At 44.3% G+C, this 21,623-nt stretch overlaps 2 protein-coding genes across 5 annotated transcripts; both read right to left on the bottom strand.

Annotated features, from left to right (window-relative positions):
* Positions 1 to 511: 511 nt before the first annotated feature.
* On the bottom strand, positions 512 to 12,766 carry acvrl1 (activin A receptor like type 1). Its single transcript, XM_030356167.1, has 10 exons — positions 12,173 to 12,766; positions 9,082 to 9,156; positions 8,200 to 8,439; positions 7,489 to 7,679; positions 7,266 to 7,365; positions 4,384 to 4,530; positions 3,641 to 3,916; positions 3,172 to 3,369; positions 2,256 to 2,386; positions 512 to 1,611 (listed from the first exon to the last, which is right to left on the bottom strand). The coding sequence occupies exons 2-10, from the start codon at positions 9,152 to 9,154 to the stop codon at positions 1,465 to 1,467; spliced, it is 1,503 nt and encodes a 500-aa protein (XP_030212027.1). The 5' UTR covers positions 9,155 to 9,156; positions 12,173 to 12,766; the 3' UTR covers positions 512 to 1,464.
* Positions 12,767 to 13,942: 1,176 nt separating this feature from the next.
* Positions 13,943 to 19,830, bottom strand: ankrd33aa (ankyrin repeat domain 33Aa). Of its 4 annotated transcripts, none has more exons than XM_030368086.1 (5): positions 19,532 to 19,830; positions 17,551 to 17,891; positions 17,152 to 17,281; positions 16,854 to 16,994; positions 13,943 to 16,201 (listed from the first exon to the last, which is right to left on the bottom strand). In XM_030368086.1, exons 1-5 carry the CDS (start codon positions 19,632 to 19,634, stop codon positions 15,387 to 15,389), a joined length of 1,530 nt encoding a protein of 509 aa, XP_030223946.1. In that variant the 5' UTR covers positions 19,635 to 19,830; the 3' UTR covers positions 13,943 to 15,386. The 4 variants fall into 4 exon arrangements, with proteins under 4 accessions (XP_030223946.1, XP_030223957.1, XP_030223937.1 ...); XM_030368097.1 differs by having other exon boundaries at positions 19,404 to 19,600; XM_030368077.1 differs by lacking the exon at positions 19,532 to 19,830 and adding an exon at positions 19,404 to 19,525 and having other exon boundaries at positions 17,551 to 17,919.
* Between the last annotated feature and the right edge of the window lie 1,793 nt (positions 19,831 to 21,623).

Here is a 21,623-nt window from a genome sequence, read left to right as displayed (position 1 = left end):
CTATTGTTTTTGTAGCGATTGTTATTTTTATTATTTTATATTATAGGCCTACGTGGTTTCACGTTTTTAGGTCCAGTCGGTTGTATTGGTTGTAGACTTGTTCCTTATAGGACAAGTTGTTTTCCAGCAAGTAAATAGGTGTTCCTCTACGTTGTGCAGCCCAGTGAATATGAGACTGGAGTGACACTGTCCCTGTGAGGAGGAATACAACTTGAGCATTAATTATATCCACCCCTTCAGCCGACTGACCAGACAGACTGGGGCTTTGAGAGAGTATTATCTCTGTAGTTTGGGAAACATCCAAACATTTATACCCCCCCCCCCCCCCGCCCACACACACGCGCAAACACGCACGCAGGCACACACCCACTCACACGCCCCCACACACACAAACACACACACGCACGCACGCAGGCACACGCACCCACACCCACACGCACGAAAATCAAGAAAACACAGGTTGACCTATACAGGCGAAATTGTAACCAATTGTAACCAAACTCAAAACCGATATTTTTGCATTTAATATATCTTTATTCTCCTACGCTGAGTGGAGCATACATGTGAGATAAGGCATAGGTATCTCGATACCACCATGTGATTTCATATCTATTGATGTGTCGATATGCGTTTATTTTTAAATAGACATATAGAACAAGTGGGACTTTTCGATGACTTCTTTGGATGCAAAAGAAAATACAAAAATATATATATTTATATTTATCGATCGAGATGCCTATTGAGGCGCTTAAATCAATTAAAAGATAGAACGCATTTGTGTGAATCATCCTTGCACGCAGCACTGCTGTAAAATCCCTATTTTCTAATGACCTCTACTGGTCATCCACAGAACAGCGTTTCGATGTAGATAGGCCTATATGAGTGCTTTACGAGATACAAATCTGAATAAGAAAAATAGGTCAACTATTAAAGAAAAAAGAAAAACAAAATAAAAAAGAGGATAACAATTAAATGATAATAGTAAAATAATAAGTCTTCATCATAACTGCTTGGAGGATGAGTGCTATGACAGGATTATTGCTTTATGTTTCTGTTGAAGTCATGACGTTACTCAAGAAGCTTCATTGAAATGGGAGCACCATGTTTCAGTACACAATAAAGCCTAACATTAGTGGAGATATTTAGCTGTGTCCAGGTGCTTTCATGGCCTCTTTGCGTCTACAGTCTTGGCAGATAACAACAAAAAGAGGAAATATGACTCAAGTGGTAAACCGCATCATCTGTGGGAGTGGGCTATAGTGCTGGAAATATAGTAGACTGAAAAGTAGGCTAGGCGGAAGAAAGAGCCTCCAGGGGCTCGATCGTCTAGACACCATAGCTGAAAGCCAATCGTTTAGCGAAATTGTAGTGACTGCGCAAGTCAAACAATATGCTAATTGTAGGCATCTAGTCCCGCAGGAATCTGACAAAAAAAGTTTGTTGACTGCTTCTCCTGAAGCGGGTTCAGAGGTCCTGCTTGAGCTTGTCTAATGCATAGTCATGGACGAGGTCCAGTTTAGACAGCGTCTTCCTCACGCGCAGCGCTGTGAGACGGGCCGCCGGGCACTGGGACCAGCACTCCTTCATGATCTTCACAACACTGGAGAGGATCTGTGGGCATGGACACAGACACAGACACATCAAATGAGGAGCATCGAAGATGAACCCTACCACATAGTATTCAACAGTGCCTCGATGAAACTCGTAAGCAAGTGAATCGTTCCCTTTTCTTTATTTTTACAATATGAACATGATTGTGTTTTTGTAAATGTATCTATTTTGTGATGGATATTTTTTCCGATTTTCATTATTAATATTAGTTCTTTCTCTTGTTTTTCCAAAATAAATGAATAAATATAGATGATTATTAACATTCTACTGATCTGTAAAACTTGTTTATTTGAAAACCAATAAACACAATTTTTTTTTTTTTTAAAGATGTACCCAGCCTAAATAATTTGACTAATGGAACAATTTTGAATTGGCCTTGTTTTGAATAATATGCTAGAATGATTTAGATCAATATTCATTTTGCACTATGCGTCCTATGCTTACAATGAAACAGCACTTAGTGGTCTATTTTTGTAAAAAGAGGTGATATGATTCTTATTCATGGTGGTTAAAAGCTTGATAATCAGCCCTAATTAGTTTCTTTGTGGAACCAAACCAAGCAGAAGTGGTCCTACTTGGGTTTTGACGAGGACAGCAGGGATTGGGTTTTGATGGGGCCTGTAATAGCTTCGGGGTAGTCTCACCGGGTGTGAGTGCAGCCTGTTGTGCGGGCTTGGTCTCTGCTGGTCTACACACACCACCTTCTTCATCTCTTCGTAGCTGGGGTCTGAGGGCACCATGTCAAAGAAGGGAGGCTGGTACTCTTCCACGATGCCTGAAACACAGAAGGACAAACCCAGGGATTGCATTCTGTTGGACCTTTGCAAAAAATATATATCTTAGCTAGACTGGAGAAGATTAGAATGGTTCTAATCTATTTTAGGATTAAGCGTTAGATAAGCATGGAACCCCTATAATATATTTCCACATAAATATGCAGGACACAGCCATCGGTTAATACATTACTGAAATAGCATTATCACAACGCAAGATAGGCTCATGTGGGTGTTTTCCCAAATATGTTGGCCCTGATAATAAAAGAGAGCAGGGGACAGATAATGATTCCCCAGCGACTACACAGCTCAGGGAGATCAAGTTGTTTGTGTGTTTTTTGGCAGTGTGTAAATGCGTTCTTGCAACTGGATGTGTGTTTGGACATTAAGCATCTGGACTATGTTGGAGTGAGTGCTGAAGCCAGATAACGCTGTTTATAATTACTGGACTGCTAATCGGCATAGAAGATAAGAGACACAGACACAGTCTGAGCTCCACACACAGCTGGGCCAGAAAAGAAAGGACTGAGGAGAGACACACAGCTAACTGCCTTCTACACATCATATTGCAAGCAACAGATTTACAACGTAACAAACAACAACACAAACGCAGGATGCGGATAGAAAAACACTCTTTCAACATAATGTAACGAACGACCTGGGCTAATTCTTAATATATCCATATACTCATATTCTCTTGCCTATAGAGCTATTACGGTTTTATACTTTAGACCTCGCAGGACTGGGAAAGTACTAGCAAAAGTACTAGCAACTTCTGGTTGCTAACCATTGACGTTGGTCCTTCGGGTAATTTCCCAGAAGACGAGTCCCAGCGCCCAGATATCCGTCTGCTTGTAGGACTCAAAGATGTCAACGCAGATGGTCTCGTCAAGGACCTCGGGGGCCATGTAGCGCTTGGTTCCGACGCGGGGGTTGTTCCCCACGTCCAGATCGTCGTTGGACTGCGAATGGATCACTGCCAAACCTGGAAGACAGGCGATAAGAAAGGCTGTGAAGATTACGGTTCACCACCGGAGGTTAATTCTTGCTGTATCACAACTTTATCTCAAAGTGGACACAATCACTAAGGTGTTTGAACCCAGAAAAAGGAAAGAAACATTATGCCATTTGTTGGCTAACTTTAGTAGGGCAGGCTACAGCAGGAATGCACCCTTCGGCCTGACAATCTTAATATCATGGTGAGGGTACACCAGTTGAGCTAAACAGGACCGTAACGCCCCCCTCCCATCTCTCACCAAGGTCAGCGATGCAGCACTGTCTATTCCTCTTGACCAGGATGTTGCGGCTCTTCAGGTCCCGGTGGGCGATGGCCGGCTTGCCCTGTGAGCTGAAGATCTCTGTGTGGAGGTGCACCAGCCCACAGGCTATGGAGAGACACATCTGTAGGCAGCTCTCCGGGTCCAAGGCGCTGTACTGCAGCACGTCGTACAGAGAGCCCAGCTCGTGGAAGTGGGTGATGAGCCACAGCTGGGTGCTGGAGTTCTTGGAGGTCATGTCTGATGCTATGAAACCTACACAGGTCACGGGAGACACAGACCAGGCAAAGAATGTTCTGTAACCAATATGAAGGTGTTTTTAAAATATTTTTTTGCATGTTTTAGGGTCTTCTCATTTCAATTGTAAAAGCGTTGCATCAAATCTCTGCTTTAACTTTTATGCACTGCTAAAATAAATTATAATGCTACCAGTGCTACTTTTGAAGGAAGTGAACTTCGGTTGTTCTCACTTTTAAATCCATGATAAACGTTTCTACGAAACGACTAAATGTAATCATAACAAAATAGATCTATGTATGAATTGTGTAACATAGTATAAGAAAAGATCTTCATGTCCTAGCGAGAAACCAATTAACTTGCGTATGCTACTGTTTATGCTACCCAGGATGTTGTAGTATAATATAGTATAGTATGCCTTATCCATGCTTCGACACACAGGCCGTTGTAGTATAATATAGTATACTTTGTTCATGCTTGGTTACCCAGGATGTTGTCGTGTCGGAGCTGGACAGTGTTGTAGATCTCGGTCTCCCTGAACCACGACTGTTCATCCCTGGAGGAGAAGATCTTCACGGCCACGCTCTCTCCCATCCAGGTGCCCCTCCACACCTCTCCATACCGCCCTTTACCTTGTTTGGAGAACAACACAATGATAATGTAACAATCATCAGGCTTTTTCTGATTGTGTATATCCAGAGGCGTCGTCAGCCCCCTTTTTTTACTGGCCCCCGTCAAAGTCTCCAGTGCCCCGGTAAAATTCCAGTGATCATTATTAAATGAATCTGCATTAGTTCCACTCTCACTATAGAACCTACAGGATACCACAAGCGCATCTCCTGCTGCCTCGGGAGTTCTGAGTCGAGCCTGCCACTTACCAGCCAATCAAAAAAAGAAAGGGGCTACATAATAGCCAATCAGAAAATAGCACTACTGCATCTGGGTAAGATTTAACGCAACAGCCAATGAAAAAAGCATAGTTATTCTGGAATCGTTCACGTGTTTCTTCTGAATGTTTCGTTGTAAACACAGTGGAAACCAAGGGAGCTGGAAACAGCACAGAGAAAGTCATCCCTTGTTTTAATGTAACAACAAATTCACAACTTGTTTGACACAAACAATAACAACTTGATTGGTGTCAGAGAATGTTACACAGTTTTTCAATACTGAGAGTCTGTAGCCTATATTTAGCTGCTAGCCCACAGCTTTACAGCCTGCTCTCTCACACACACACACACACACACACACACACACACACACACACACACACACACACACACACACACACACACACACACACACACACACACACACACACAGACACACCATGCGTGCACGCACAGACGTGGAAAATTAATATTGAATGAAAAATTGTCTGTCTTCAAAACTTGAGAGCCCTGTAAAAGTATCGGCATTTGTTTTGTGAATCTGTCCTCTAAAACTAAACATTAGCCTTCTGAAAAATGATCAGGAAATTCTTCATGAACAGAGGCAGAGGAGCAGTGAGGAGAGGTGAGGAAGACGAGGGAGGTATGATAATTGCCCCCATTAACGTAAACATTAATATTTATGCTGGTAATAGCCAACAATTGCAAGTATGATGTGCTGTGATTTGATCAATCGTTTAATGGCAAACTTAAATAAGTTTGCTGCATTTGAAAATGTAGCCTACAATCTACAGAATCAGAGTGGGCTATATTAAAAGTCACTAAAAGTCAGTATGAAGGCTTTAGTATCTAAGCTACAAAGAACTGCAGTATTGCCAGGATGACTATAGGACCCTACGGTAAATTCAATAGTTTTCTCATTTTCAAATAGCAACCTGTAATAGGCTATCTGACTGGTTTTGCCTTGGAGGGAAGTACATCTCAATTCTGCCTGTTCAGTTTTGTCTATACTGAAAAAGGTTCCCTGTTGTTAAGTAGGAAAGCCTATGAAATGCATGCAGTGAGTATACCTAGGCAGGGGCGATTCTAGGGAGTGTGGGGGCCCTAGGCAGAAATTCTTAGGGGGCTTCGTTCCGATTGTTGACGGGGGGGGGGGATGGAGCGATTGTTGACGGGGGGGGGGGGGGGGGGGGGGGTTATGGAGTGATTTTTTTGTCTTTTAAGTTTTTTTGGGGGCCCCCTAGTAGTGGCCCGGGGCCCCAAGCAATTGCCTGGTATGCCTAATGGGATGCAGCGCCTCTGTACCTAGGCCTATGTGGATGCTGCTGGCTAGTGGCTGCTACACTAATTGAGGGGAAGAGTGCTGGAGGAGGTGGAGGAGGAGGAGGGAGGAGGAGGAAGAGGAGGAGGAGGGAGGAGGAGGAGGAGGAGGAGGAGGAGGAGGAGGAGGAGGAGGAGGGAGGAGGAGGAGGAGGAGAAGGAAGAGGAGGAGGAGGAGGAGGAGGAGGAGGAGGAGGAGGAGGAGGGAGGAGGAGGAGGAGGAGGAGGAGGAGGAGGAGGAGAAGGAAGAGGAGGAGGAGGAGGAGGAGGAGGAGGAGGAGGAGGGAGGAGGAGGAGGAGGAGGAGGAGGAGGAGGAGGAGGAAGAGGAGGATGAGAGAGGGGAGAAAGAGCACAGGCTGGGCAGTCTAGGGCCAGGCAGGGGGAGGAGGAGGAGGGAGACAAGCAAGAATTGGATGAGGACATGATGGGGGCTAGATGTAAAACTATTCAGAATATGGAGGAGGATATCTGTGACATAGGGGAGATATATTTTTTGTCCATGTCGTTCTGCCAAACTAATGCTGTTTCCACACAGTTTGTGTATACATGTGCATGTGCATTTTAAATTTTACCATCTTGTTAGAGTTTGTTAGCCTAAGGCACAACTTCTCCTTAAAAGGGAGCATCCTGCATAATACTGCTTTAGATAAAAAGGTGAAGGTCATAAAGAGGTGAAGGTCATAAAGAGACTTTTTGTTTATTTGTTTGTTACTTTATTTGTTACTTTATTTTCCTGAAATACTTATTTGAAATGTGGATTGAGGTTGAGGTAGCTAAGAATCTGAGTCTTTCTTATCTTAAATGGTTGCAGATAGAGGATCTTATAGTTTGTAAATCTTTGAGGTGTGTATGTGTTTAAATAAATATCATGTACGGTACTTATGAATCTTTGAATCTTTACCTTTACCAGTGCTTTAATATATAGCCTACAGTATGACAGTGTCAATAATGATTTTGAAGCTCGTACACAGCCTTCTGTAGCCACCTATTTCATGTTGTGCGCACATAAAACAAAAAAAAAGAAAAGTATTGGGAGTTGGGGGCCTGTGCCCCAGCAAAGCTCTAGGTCTAGCAACGCCCCTGTGTTTATCTAACTTTAAGTATCTACATGCATATTTGGTGGTTATAAGAGTTATTTGAAGCAGGTACACAGACTGACCGACACACTCTGCCAAGGAGATCTGTCTGGCCATGGTCCTCTGAACCAGGTAGGGCAGCCCGGTGCCACTTCCTGACGTACAGAACTCATCAAAGAGCTCCTAGAGAGGTAAATAAGTATCACAGATGCACTGGTGATTAAAACCGGACTTTATGTGTCGCTTATACAACTTTGTAATAAATGTAAAATGTAATGTTTGCAATAAATATATTATAAGTCTTACCCCGTACGTTGGATCTTCTCCGCTGGCCACTTTCACCATGGTTAAATCACGGCCCTTCTCCTTACCCAGAAGTCTGCAGTGCGTCCGTTGAGAGCGCAGCCACAGCCTCAGGGTACATAGAGCTACACCCGTGATGAAGGCCAACGCGAGAGGCACTGCGATCCACAGTACAAGGCTCTTCTCTGGAGGTACTGTTTGACAGTGGTTGATGATTATTACATGTTATAGCAATAATATTTGGGGGGGGGGGGTTCACAATTTTTTACTGATACTGATGCTACAATAACTACTGATTCTGCAATAATCGCTGTTTCTACAATAAATGCTGATTCTACAATTACTGCAGTTTAAGTGTAACTTACACTAACCATCCAACAGAGGGGGCTAGGCTCTGGCTTTCTAACTGAGGACTGAGCTTGAAAAAATGACCTCTTCTTTGGAGGATATCACCATCCAGCCTTGCCTGTGTGTCCCACAATGCTTTGTCCTGCATTTCTAGTCCAGAACCAGATTAATGAATCATCAAGGCTATATGCTCACTGTAACACTCAAGGCTTTCATCCACAATGTTTAAGCATTAAGATGCATGGTTTAAGAGTCAGGTTAGAAAGTCCACTATAGTTAGAAAGATTTAAAGTGAGTTAGTGTATAGTTAGCAGTCAAGTTAATTGATTAAACACATATTTGCCCATAAACTAGCGAGGAACTGACCTATTTTGGGCGGTGGCGTGGTTAAGGCATTGCAGCGGTCTGTGTAGCAGCAGTGGATATAAAAGCCGTCAAAACTAGAGCCGCAGTTCTCCTTGCGGTTCCTGTGGGAGAAGCAACCTCGTTCCTCCTCTAGGTTCACCGTGGAGTGGAAACACACGTCTCCTCTACAGGTCGCGTTGCTGCTGCACGTTCCTTTGCGGTTGTCACACACACACAGCAGATTCGCCTCAGCTTCATCAACTGCAGGAGATGAGAAGAGTGGGGTTGTTTAGGTAAACAAATGTGGAAATAAACACACACACACACACCCACAATCCCAAATTAATAAATCCATGATTTAAAGACAAATGGTTTTGGATGATTTCCGAGACTAAAGGGCTAATGAAGAGATTAATGGTGAAGCATAAACACACACACACACACACACATACGCACAAACAAACTGCTTGTGAAGGTAGGATCATACGTCATACGGCCCTACCAGTAATAGGACCTGGTATTCCTAGGGCGGAAATACAGCAAGAAATGTTCACTACACTTCCTGCACTAGAGAGGTATCTCTCAGAGAGCAGGCAAGCAGAGGCACAAAGAGGTATTTTGATCAGGTTGTGGGTTTACGTTTTTTTCAGGTCTGAGACAGAAAAAGATCGTGAGCTAGATAATGAAACCAAAAAAGGACAGTTTAAGGGAAGCAGGCGAGACAGAGAGACGCCGTGTGTGTGAGTGGGTGTGTGGCTACGTATGTGTGAATGTGGGGAGGGGAAACTCAGAATCCATCTCCAGTGAAAGAGGTAAACATTTAGTGATTGAAAACCCACACTTGCAAACACCATATTCAATTTCACGCAAACTCAGAGAGGGTTTTCCCCTGGTTTAACTCACCTGCATGGACCGCACGGGTGAAGAGAGACATCACAGCCAGTAGCAGGAATACAAGCAGAGCAGACCTCCCCATCACTGTAGAACAGGACAAACATATAATATTGAGACTGTGCTATGTAACCCTCATGGCCATCTATGGAGTGGGGTTACACCACAGACCTGGTGGCGGATTGGCTTTTTGGCTGTCACAAAAGATGAAGCAGGTAGAAACTATGTCTTCAATGTTTTATGTGTTATGTTACTAAGAATACACAGATGTGCCCAAATTGAATTATCCATTCTTCACCAACACCGGCGTGAGGCAACACAATGCAAGGGTCCGGACAGTCTGCCGCTCTCTAGTCGCTCTGATTTGGAGATCCCATGTACGCCTCCATGGCGACATTCAGACCAGCCATTTAAGTGTCTGTGTGCCTGTGTGTCTATGTTCTTGAGGTAATGTCCCAAGTGCCTTGTTTTTTTTTGGAGACCGCATTAAGTGCTGTGCTACAAGTCCCCCGTCCAATGCTGGCCTCCGAGACGAGTTGCAGTGTAAATATTGATGGCTTGACTTCCTGCCATTGAGAGGGCGCGGCTGGTCTGGGGTCTGCCCATTGTTTAGGCCTGCGCTGCCAAAGGGTCACGCACGCCGGAGGACTACAGGGGGAAAATGTGCATTCAAACATTCTTCAGGCCGGAACACACTGTAACCCTGCATGCAGTGACACCGTTTAGCCCCAATTATACACTTCAGGTGAATAGTATAGTGATAATGTTCGTAGAGCTATAAAACACACGTTTTGTTGTGTTACTCGCACCATATGTCCAACTGTCGTAAATGTGACTACTAGGTTGTATTGTTGCGAAGAGATTAATATCTACCCACACTTTTAATCATGACTGCCCTGGTCACTGTTTCAGTATCAGAGAAGTGATACTATGGGACAGATAGTTCCGGGCTGCCTGGTTTGACAAGTGAAATATTAAACAAGTCAGAATTGTAGTCATTAGTTTCTCAATGAGTTCCAGATGAGTTGGGGAGTTCTTTTTGGTTTGGCTGATATCGATACGTGAAAGAAAACAACGTTCAGCTTTTTATCTTTTCTATGATTTCTTTTTAAATGATATGTTGTTTTTGAGAAGCAACTATTCATCATAAGGGGAGAGATGAACATTCTTTTTTTTAAAGTTACCCAGATTCACACGCACGCACGCACACACGCACACACACACACACACACACACACACACACACACACACACACACACACACACACACACACACACACACACACACACACACACACAAGCAGTTTGAAGCTTCTTCTGCAAGAAAGAGGGAGTCAAGGGCTGTGAGAATTCCACATGTCAGCAGAAAGGTCAAGCCTTTGGATTTGCAAATGAAAGCAAACACAGGAAACTATCAAATTAGAATCAGTTTCTCTTGTCAGTGATATCAGCAGAGAAATTCAGTGAAGATTCGGCCATGGGCCATTATGGGCCAGCAGGTCCCTGGGACTGTAGATATGTGTGTGTGTGTGTGAGCGTGTGTGTGTGTGTGTGTGTGTGTGTGTGTGTGTGTGTGTGTGTGTGTGTGTGTGTGTGTGTGTGTGTGTGTGTGTGTGTGTGTGTGTGTGTGTGTGTGTGTGTGTGTGTGACGTGTGTATCCCCCCCCCCCCCCCCCCCCCTTCAGTCACACACACGCATATACATCACACAGCACATCCACATCCACACAGAAACAAATCCCATTAGTGTGGGGGGGAGTTCTTCTATCTGACGTGGCTTTACAGTAATCAACGTTCCATCATCAGGACCAGCCCGGGCTCCACCAGACGTCCTATCTCAGACTCCTCTCCTCTAGTTTGTCTCTGTTCTGTCTCGACGTTGGCCCCCGCGGCGCCCCGTGGGAACGGAGCAGTTGTCATCTCTCCCTCTGATCTGGGGCCGCTGGCGGCTGGCGGAAGCCAATCCCTCATTCCATCTGGCCGACGGTAACGTTGGGGGAGTGGACGACAGAGGCCCATGGCTCTCTGCGTCCTAGCGGTACCAGATCGCTTTGCAGCGTCAGAGGAAATCCTTGCGGTCATGTAATACGGTTGATAGGGACGTCTTGTATGAGACCACCAAGATGAAAGATGAAATGGTCTTGTAGGTCATCATGGGTGCCTTTCACACCCATCATTATTTTTAATGGAATTCCCCATCTACCTGGACGGTTGGTGTGTGTGTGTATGTCCTTTGACGAAGACCCTAAAGGCCCATCTGATTGGCCTCACCTCCAGGGTGTGAATGTAATTCCTTTAAATCAGTGTGTTGACATGAACCAATCGTATTGCTCTGCACGGACATGGCCACAGCCTTAGCTGTTCTGTTTTAGTTACAGTAAATGCCAGCGATTGTTCTTCACACATGTCAATTAAGGGAGACAAATCACATGAATACCTGCTGCAATAAGATACTTCCTTTGACTGACAGGGTTTTCAACATGACATAGATACATAGAGATTTTTAGGGAGAGAGATGGAGAATGAGAGACAGAGTTAGAGAGAGATAGGGCGAAAGAGAGACACAGAGAGATAGGGAGACAGAAAAAGAGAGAGAAAGAGAGAGAGAGAGAGAGAGAGAGAGAGAGAGAGAGAGAGAGAGAGAGAGAGAGAGAGAGAGAGAGAGAGAGAGAGAGAGAGAGAGAGAGAGAGAGAGAGAGAGAGAGAGAGAGAGAGAGAAAGAGAGAGAGAGAGAGTTGAAGATATGCGCTCTAATGCGTTTGAAATATCTCTAGTTTGCATCCAAACACTAAAAAAGCTGTATTAGGATCCAATTTATATTTACCTCTGTAATAAACAAATGATGGGGTTAAGCCTAGCCTATCCAAGTCGTTTATAATGCAACTGGTTTCAGCTTTGCTTGGGTAAGAGGTCATGGAATAGAGCCAGGTCGCACAGCAATCACACATAGCGTCGATTCGTCAGCGGATATCCAAACCTGTTAATGTTCATGTAGCCCTATATAAACTATAACACGTGTCTTATGTTAAAAGGAGAAGACAGTAGGTTAGTAAGAACAAAGGATACATCTTAAAACACATAGAAAGAATGCCTTTTTACGTTACCTGTATTCCACTCGCTCTTCACTTTGACACAAATAAGCCTTATACCCCCATTTCAACAGATGGCTGAAAGACTTGTTTGTAGACGGAATATCATTAAAATCAAAGATTCTTCTACATCAATCTTGATGAATCAAACCCAAATCGCATGGTTTCCTTGTTCTGATCTAACACCTTGGATACGTTACGCGCGGCGCGAGCACGCACCAGCCATGTTTCTCTATAATTCCACAACTTTCTATCTTCTTATTCCATTTTCTCCGGGAAAAAAAAGTGTCAATTCGCGAATAGATTTACGATTCAATGTCTAAGATGTGCCAGTTATCGGGACTGACCACCTCGGCTCGTGGGCGATACGGATGGAGGAGGCTACATATCTCAGCCCAAATCTGCGCTGATAAACACTCGACTCGAAGCTGAAGTTTGCTGCATAACTTATCTTCCGCTTCGGGGAAAACTAAAATCGCCGTTCTGTCTCATTAAGCACGAGCATTCTCCTTATGTTCCTGATCTGACCGAAAGATTACATATTTGATATAGTTTTCACGTCCCACCCCTTATTGTGTGGATGTGGACGGGGTCTAATGGAATGTGTTCTCAGAGAGGTTTTCCTGTTGCTCTCAGAGCTCGCATTTCTCTTTTTTTCTCTTTTTCTGCTTTTTAGGTGGAACGGTTATTATTATAAAATGGCCTATTGATGCGAATCAGGGGTCACCAACCACTGACTTACTGTCCACAACTGCCAGCAAACTGAAAATGATTTAATGAAGGTCGACAAAATTAATTCAATATATCGCGATCAGATCAATCTAAGGATTAGCCTGCAGGATTAGCTATATTTTGTGTTAAATCCTCCAAAATAGTGTAGGCTGCTAGTAGTCATTTGAATTGTCCGTTCTAACCTGTAGTGTTAATTAATCCGATGGCGCTCCTTTATCTACTGTAGGCTACATGTAGGCCTTCCATCCTTTGGCTTTGGTGAATGACCTGCAACTTTAATCTCGAAACAATCTTGGCCACTTTATATATATGGCAAAATAGATTTTGTTGTTTCTATTACCAATTACTCTTAACGTCTCTATGTGGGCCTGTGTCATATTAGTTGCAGGGACTGATGTTTTCTTGGCTTCCTGTAGAAACAGCTGGGAGCTTTCGTTTGGTGTTTGTTTGGAGGAGATAGTAGCCTATTTTTCTTTTTTTAAATCAGAATACATTTTCCATTCAAAGTTGCTGTAGATAATATTCAAGAGTTTTAGAGAGAGAATAAGAGTGAGAGCCGAAGTAGGCAAGCCTTTCAAACTAAACAACCAAAAAAACGTCCCATCACACTTTTATCCCTTGCCCCTTGTGATCTCCCGCATATAGAAGTGATACAGTTCACGCACCTGCTATTGGCAGGGAGATGTATTCCCTGAACCAATCCCGGACGAGATGGCCAGATTATATGAGCCGGGATCGTTTCATATTTTTTTTACTGTCGTATAAACAGGCAGGCGTAGTGAACTCAAAGCATATACTCAGAGGATTTCACACACTAATAGCTGAACTTGCACTTCTAACTAATCAAACTATAAATCGTGTATAATATATAATATATTTAAATCTCATAAATCACCTTTAATTTGGATGATTAAATAAAATTTCTCTGCATTATTGTCTTACAAGGCAGCATCCGCTATAGTGTACCATGTGCCCCTTAAATCTTCTTTCCTGTATAATAACCATGAATAATGGAAAAAATAATGCTGGATCAAACAGTCGGTGGACAGGAACTGGTTAAAGAATGCAGTTTAATTTTGAACTTTAAAACAGAATGCTTGTTTGGGCCTACTTGGTCAAACTTGAGGTTGAACCTCTCACTCTCAAAGAGACTTTACATTCACATGTCCCCCTTCTTGCAAAATGGAAGTGAACCAGTGTACTTGTAATGTACCCTGAGAATATTGAATGTGAAATGGTCTGTTGCAGAAGTATTGATTTCGGAGTGAAGATGAAGAGTATATTTTTCATTATCAATCATAGCTCATTAAATCAAAAGGTAATTCTGTACCCTATTCTCACACCAGGCCAATCACACTTTCCCTTATTTAATTTTTTTAGCTCTTGACCTTTGCTCCATTCAAGGCTGGTCGAAAAGCCGGATCATGACGCAATGATGGCAGGTCTTAAAGGATCACACTTCAGGATCAAACTAACCTGCCTCGGTTCTACCTTTGGCTCCCACTAATAAGATCACTTAACTTGATCTAGAACCATTAACAACTGAAGTTATGTGCTTTTCTCCATGTGTGCACTACACATAACTTCATGTTAGGGAATGTTTTTATTCAAGTGTACCTACACAACCCCCAACATGACCCAAATTAGTGAAACAGTTGAAAAAAAACAGTTTTTATGAAATTATTTATGTGCAAGGTGAAAACTGGCAAACCAAGTTTTCATGCATAGCTAGCTGCACTGTTTACTATAAGTGCCGTGAGGTCGGAGGTGGCCAGTGAGCCCAGGTTCAGCAAAATAAAAGGTCCAGGTGCAAGATAGCAGCCTCTCCAGATTATTCCCTCACTCAACATCCCCCCGATCTCCATCTACGACAGAGTTTACAGAACTTTCTGCAGCTCATCATAATTTATCTACCCTAAACAGCATAGATTAAACAACAAATGTCCCCCTCTTAAGTAATTTACGCCTCACTGTAACAAATGTGAGCTCTGGTTAAAATGGCTGCCATATGAATATATTTACAAACCATGTGCGATATAATTTATCCCTGAGAGAGTAGCAGTTGATAGATTATATTTTCTGCAGTAAATAATATATTATTTTGCCGTATTGCTTTCAAATGATCCATGATCCCATGATGGCACTCTAATAAGGTTGTTCAGTTTGTCCTAGTAAGTGCACAAACTCCAGCTGGATGATAGCAATGTGCGTGAAAATAATCTAGTTAGAAATTAAAGACGAATCAAATAATAATCTCGTGTTTGTTTTAACATGAAGATATCAAGATAGATCTGAGAGCCTTGGGAGTCTCCTTCCACCATGGACATTGACATTTATGTCACCACACTCTGGGTTTCAATCTCAGACAGTGAGACGCTTAGTGTAGTCAATCCATTTGCTCCTTTGTTGATCAACAGTTCATTTCCAATAGCCTATGTTCCCAATGGGGTCAGAGTGATGGCCAACATCTCCATGGCTGTCAGAGTCCTCAAATACCTCAATGGCCCTTTTTCTTCGATATACGCTTACTCTCTTTAACCTTTTTATCCTGCTCCTCCTTCTCCTTCTCCTGTTTCTTCTTCTCCCTCTTCTTCTCCTCTTTGGCCTCCTTGTATTTCCAGATGGGAGGCTCTAGGTAACCCTTCTGCCTCTTCTTCTTCTTCTCTTTCTTCGGTGTGGGCTCCCCGGATTTGGTGAGCTCTATTTTGGGGACACAGCCCGAGGGGTAGATGTTGTTCTGCCGTGTCATGCCGCGGGGCATGAGGCCCCTCATGCCCCCTGAACTCTCCTTGGGCTCCTGGCAGCAGGAGGTCAGGCACGCAGATTGGCTGGACCGGGGCGAGGCCGAGGTGACGGAGCCGTTGCTGTGGCACACGCTGCCCTCCTCCAGCTCCTTGCTGCTGTGCCGGGCCAGCAGCTCCGCCACCGCCAGCCGGCGCTTCCCGATTTCCGGCGGGCTGGTGGGGCAGAGAGGTCGACACGCGGTGGCCACCAGAGGGCTGTGGAGACTGGTGGTGATGCGCACCAAGTGGTCCATCACTCCGTTGTCCTGGGGGTCGTGGGGGAGGGTGATGGTGAAGGTGTCCTTTATTTTCTGGCCTAGCTTCTGCCTGGTGGTTTTGGTGGCGGTGGCTTTGGCCACCAGGTGCCTCAACTCGGGCCACTCGGGAACGTAGCTCTCACAGAACTGCTCGGCCAATGGATGGGCCTGGAGACGCCGCAGCCTGTTCAGCGTCTCAAACCTCCCGGTCTTTGTGACCCAGTCCTTCAAACCTCTTCCCCGGGACAGGTCCAGCGCATTTATGTCCGCACCTTGACGTTCAAAGGTGGAGGTAAAAACAGGTGATGACTCATGTGAGGTTGAGATTTGGGCCCAATCCCATTTCTACCCTTTACCCCTTCCCCTTACCCCTCCCCCTTGTTTTGAAGGGGTAAGGGGAAGGGGTAGGGGGTAGAAATGGGATTGGGCCCATTTCTAACCCTTACCCCTTCAAAACAAGGGGGAGGGCTAAGGGGAAGGGGTAAGGGGTAGAAATGGGATTGGGCCTTACTTCACTGTGATGGGACGCATTGTGATTGCCTCGATGTATTGTTTAGATTCTGGAACATCGTGGCAATGAATTCAATAGGTTAACAGCAAATAGCTTGAGGGTTTGCTAGACTAACCAGACTATTCAATATTTGGTTGAACGCAGCTAATGTAGGTTTGAAAAAGGGACTCTTTATGTTTTTTGAGTGGGTAAAAAGTGGGGTTTTTCCTAGTTGTGTCTATGTTGTGTTCCATAAACCATGCAGTCCAAGCAGTCGAAGGTCTTTTGTCAGTGACATCAGATGTAGGCTATTGCTCATGGTTGCTAACATTGGCAAATTCAATATCAGATCTATTGACTCATAGCCATGCTCATTGGTGGCTACATGTTCTGTCTCAAAAGCTGTGTGGTTCATTGTAGGTCTGGCTCTTTACCATGCATGAGTAGGGCGGCTAAACAGTCCTCGCGTCCTTGTAGACCTGCCTTGATGAGGGCCGTGAAGCCACGGGGATCCCTCATCTCTGTGTCCACGCCAGGGTAGTAGTTCATGATGTAGTTAAGGACATTGGCAAACCCTGGATCATGAAAGAAACGCCATGTGATCAATCACAACAGCAAGAGAAAGGTTTGGCTAATATACTGGTAGCAAGCTTTAGTGCTGATATAGTTAATGATCTAGAATTAAGCCAATATAGGTAGCTATATAGTGGCGATGATGTAATGTTTTCCTACCAGCCTGGGCTGCGATCATTAGTGCAGTATTTCCATCTGCATCTTGGTGGTTGATGTCTATGTGCGGACATACATGGAGCGCATACACGATGTCCAAGAAACCTTTGGCCACAGCCACCATCAGGCCGTTCTAAAGGGGGACAGAATATATGTTTTTTGAAGGTGCGTTATAGGGAGATTATATTGGGCTCATTCATACTGCACAGAGTACACAAAATATTTAAGGTATCCATCTACAACTCCGGTCAGGCCTTACATCCTATTCAAGCTCAATGAAGACCCAACCCGACCGTTTGTGAGCAGTTTGATGTCCATTAAGTCATTTGGAAACTGAATTGGATGCAGTTGGATAAAGACTACACAAAATGCCTCGACTACATCTGCATCCAGTCTGCGCACCCTGCCGTTGACGTCCAGCTCCATAGCCTGCTCGTTGGTGACTCCCGCCTCCAGGAACAGCGTCAGGGTCCTGACCTGGTTCAGGGCGCAGGCCTCGTACAGCGTGTTGGCAGGCACCTGGTCTCGGTCTTCCTCCTCCCTCTCGTAGTCCGGCAGCACAGAGTCATCAGAGAGCACGCTCCCCGAGTCGGACTCATCTGACTCTTTATCCAGCAGGCACTCGTGGTCATCCGAGGGGCCGCGGCCCAGGTGGGGGTCATCGCTTAGTGTGGCCATGGGCCTGGCCCCTATAGGACACTGGGGAGGCACGACTGTGGGGCCCCCACGGTCCTGTACGCCCACTGCGGAGACAAACACCACCACCAACCGCTGTAACACAAGGGCTCACAATGCAAATCCTTTAGCGGGAGCTGGTCAGAATATGAACACGAGCACACGGTAGTGCTCGTAAGGACTCAGGTCTTAGACCTAAATAGACCTTGGGACCTCAGAAAGCAGAGGCAGTATGTAAAAGAGGATGACCAGATTCCAGGCCTTGTCGGGTCGCTTATCCAAGCCGGTCTGTGATCTGCAATGTGGCTGAGCTGAGCCACGTGCCGCAGTGCATGTGAAAGGCTCAGTGCTGTTACAAAACAAAGGATGATGATGACTACTGAGACACTGGATCTATCTGCAGAATCGCAACTTGAATGACATCATTTAAATACTGATAGGATTGGGCATCTCTTTTGAATATAGTTATTTTGTGTTTGAGTTTAAGATTTATTTTAGAAAAATACTATTATTCTTGATCAGTAAGCTGTCAGCAGAATCTATCAGAAAGGCTTTTGATCGATTTTCTTTTTCAGAAATGCCATATAACTAACAATATAATGGTGATATGGTTCAAAATGATGTGGTCCTGCCAAAGGCATATACAGATGTAAATACTGTCAAGGGATATAGAATTAGATACACATTGCAGCTACACTTTAAAACGACAACATCATGAGCTCTCTTTTATTTTATTAAGCCTGAAAGACTATCTTAAGCAATGTATTCAATTAAATGTTTGCTGAATTGTTAATGTACGTTTGATATCGATGGATGGATGGATGATACACACATTACTACTACATTATCCCACAACCTAACATAAATGAAGGATGGATTAGGCTGATTCGGCTGTCTCCCATCATCCCATCATCAGTGGCACCAAAGTGGCTCACTGGATCACTTCATAAAAACGATGGAGTCATTTGACACATCCACCCCTCTGCGCTCATTCGCTTAAACATATCCCAGAACACGCTTCACTCAAATGCTACAAGGAAGAGCTCCTCTGCATTAATCCTGTAAAGCAAAGTTTTCATTCAGGCGCTACCCTTGTTGTTGTTGTTGTTGATCTCTTTAGGCGCGAGGAGATCGCTATCACACAATTCATGTTCCCTTCTTCCTGCCGCTGCATTCACACACTCACACACAAACAGACCCCCCCCCCCAATACAGACACACAAACACTCACTCACACACAAAACACTCATTCACACTTACTCTCACACACAAAAACACACACACACACACACACACACACACACACACCCACACACCGTCACGCACACACACACGTTCACAAATACTCACACACACACACATCATGCACACACACACGTACACACATACAGACGCACACACTCACATACACACACACAGTGCTGAGGTTGATTCCTCAATAAGAAAAAGTGTCTGAGTTGTCTAGTGAATATGTTGCACAGATGCTATTGGTACAGTGATAACGGGTTTAGCGTATATAAAAAGAAGGGTTAAGGTAAGGTAAGGTTAGAGTTCGATGCATATGATAATCATGGCCTTACCATAAAAAGAGTCAATCCAGTTTCACTCTGTCTCTCTTTGTCCGTTTTGTGTGAGGTTACGCTCAGAGCATCCCCCATGTGCTGAGACTCTTCGTTTAGCCTACTCTTAAACCAGATTAGTATCCCACCTTTAGTCCTGGCTGTGGCCCTCCTTCTGCTGCTGAGCTCCCTGGCCCTCGATCCTGACAGGTCCCAACATAGCTTCTGCTGGCCTAAGTCAGGCACTCTCATCCCACTTATAGGAGGATTTGAGGATTAGGAAGCAAAAAAAAGCAGCAGCCAATCTTGGACCCCTTGCAGCTAGTTAGCAAGCTAAGTTAAGACTTCTTGCTCCCTTTGATCGGCCACACAATCTCTTTTCCTTTATTCTCCTCTTTCTCATTCATCAGCTTTCTCTCAATCCGTCCATCCCAGCTCACCCTCACTCTCTCGCCCTCTCTCTCTCTCTTCTCTCTCTCTCTCTCTCTCTCTCTCTCTCTCTCTCTCTCTCTCTCTCTCTCTCTCTCTCTCTCTCTCTCTCTCTCTCTCTCTCTCTCTCTCTCTCTCTCTCTCTCTCTCTGTCTCTCTCTCGCTCACTTCATCTTTCTCTATCTGTCTGGCTGTCCAAAATTCACATTCTGGCTGATTCAGATGAGCTCCAGCCCCCAATCTGTTGTGCTGCTCAATTTCTGTTGAGGTCCCCCCCCACACTTTCTGGAAGACTCAAACCGGCTCGGTGTGAGAATGAGTTGACGAGTTGTGCAATATCTTGGTGTAGGGCATCTTTGGAATAATAAAGTTTGCTTAGGGCATTGTGCAATATTCCTGTTGTGCATGTTCTGGTGTAAATGAATTTGCGTGTGCTCTTGAATTTTAACTATAGTTTGATCGTACTTATATACCGATATATTGCATGTATATATTGACAATTATTTATAAGATATCCGCAGAGATATTACTGTAACATACAGGATGAATCTGCCAACAGACATATGTTTTGTAAAAGGGGTTGGTCTAACAACAATATATTCAAAAAGCTGTAAAAACAAATTGGAGTAAATGTAGTTTGCTGAAACAGACTAATCTAAATAGACCTTCAGACGTCACTGTTTATGTTTTCAACTTCGCAACAGTTACTGCAGGGTCTGGAAATAGTCTCCCCCTTCTGGCCAACATGGGGAGGGCAGGAACAACGTCGACATGTGGACCCTAACCCGCGCAACGTCACACAGCATAGGGGTGGGCGGCTATGAGGCATAAAGTATATCGGAGATGTGAAAAAGAGCTGACGCATTTGAAAACACACCTAATTATCTTGTATTAGTGTTCTTTAAATAGAAAAACTGTGCCTTTAACTCAAATAGTTTTACCAATTACCCCCCCCCCCACACACACACACACACACACACACACACGCACGCACGCACACGCACACACACACACACACACACACACACACACACACACACACACACACACACACACACACACACACTGTGCTGCCACTTTTATCCAACGTGACTTGCAACCGTTCAAACACGGATTCACAGACAAACGGCGGAGGCCGTGGCAGATTCAAAAAACTGTGGTGAGGTGACAGCTCGAGTTATGGCTTTTATGGTGGAAAAAAACAAAAGCGCAGAGGAAGTTAGTCAGAGGAAAGGGAAGTTGGCTGGACACAACTATGAGGGTGTGGGGGCAGAACATTAGCCTAAGAACTTGGAGGGCAGAAACATAAGAGATCTGGATTCACTCAGGAATCAGTGTAGGGATACAGGGTACATTGGATATGAAGAGTGAGAGTTAAACCGGTCTACCGGTAGCTGTAAACCTACTCGGCAAGGCAACACATAGAGCACAATTTAGTTTATATTGCCTTCTTCCTCCTCCTCTTCCTTTTTCAAACTGACGGTTGAAGGATACGAAAGTAATTTAGGCTATATACTTTGCAGGGTAACATTTTGTGCTTCAACAGAACATTTTATTTAGTTTCTTCACCAGTTTAGATACAACATAATGACACGAAAATTAAAATTGCCTGACATCCTTCCCCACAAGAGGGCAGCAAAGCAAACACAACCCTCGGCAGCTGGTTTGCGTTTCCACAATACGACACAAGCTAGCAAACTGATTCGAAAGACAGACATGTGTTGGGCTAATATTAGATTCTTGGCAGTATGTTCAGGACCTCTCTTATAATACCGCTTGGCCTTGACTCACACAACCTCTGCTACAATGTTT

The sequence above is a fragment of the Gadus morhua genome, chromosome 1 (assembly GCF_902167405.1).
Source record: "Gadus morhua chromosome 1, gadMor3.0, whole genome shotgun sequence".
Lineage (NCBI taxonomy): Eukaryota > Metazoa > Chordata > Actinopteri > Gadiformes > Gadidae > Gadus > Gadus morhua.
Note: the sequence above shows the minus strand (reverse complement) of the source record. Positions and strands in the feature narration are given on the sequence as shown.

Bases quoted from the DNA above. Each gene is read 5' to 3' on its own strand.
- acvrl1 (XM_030356167.1), bottom strand. From the start codon at position 9,154: ATGGGGAGGTCTGCTCTGCTTGTATTCCTGCTACTGGCTGTGATGTCT. The intron at 7,366-7,488 runs GTAAGACTTATA...TTACCTCTCTAG, and splicing joins GAGAAGATCCAACGTACGGG to GAGCTCTTTGATGAGTTCTG. The intron at 2,387-3,171 runs GTTAGCAACCAG...TCTGTGTTTCAG, and splicing joins CCGAAGGACCAACGTCAATG to GCATCGTGGAAGAGTACCAG.
- ankrd33aa (XM_030368077.1), bottom strand. From the start codon at position 19,481: ATGGGGGATGCTCTGAGCGTAACCTCACACAAAACGGACAAAGAGAGA. The intron at 17,920-19,403 runs GTAAGGCCATGA...CTTGTGTTACAG, and splicing joins CTGGATTGACTCTTTTTATG to CGGTTGGTGGTGGTGTTTGT. The intron at 17,282-17,550 runs GTGCGCAGACTG...GTCCCCCTTTAG, and splicing joins AGCTGGACGTCAACGGCAGG to AACGGCCTGATGGTGGCTGT.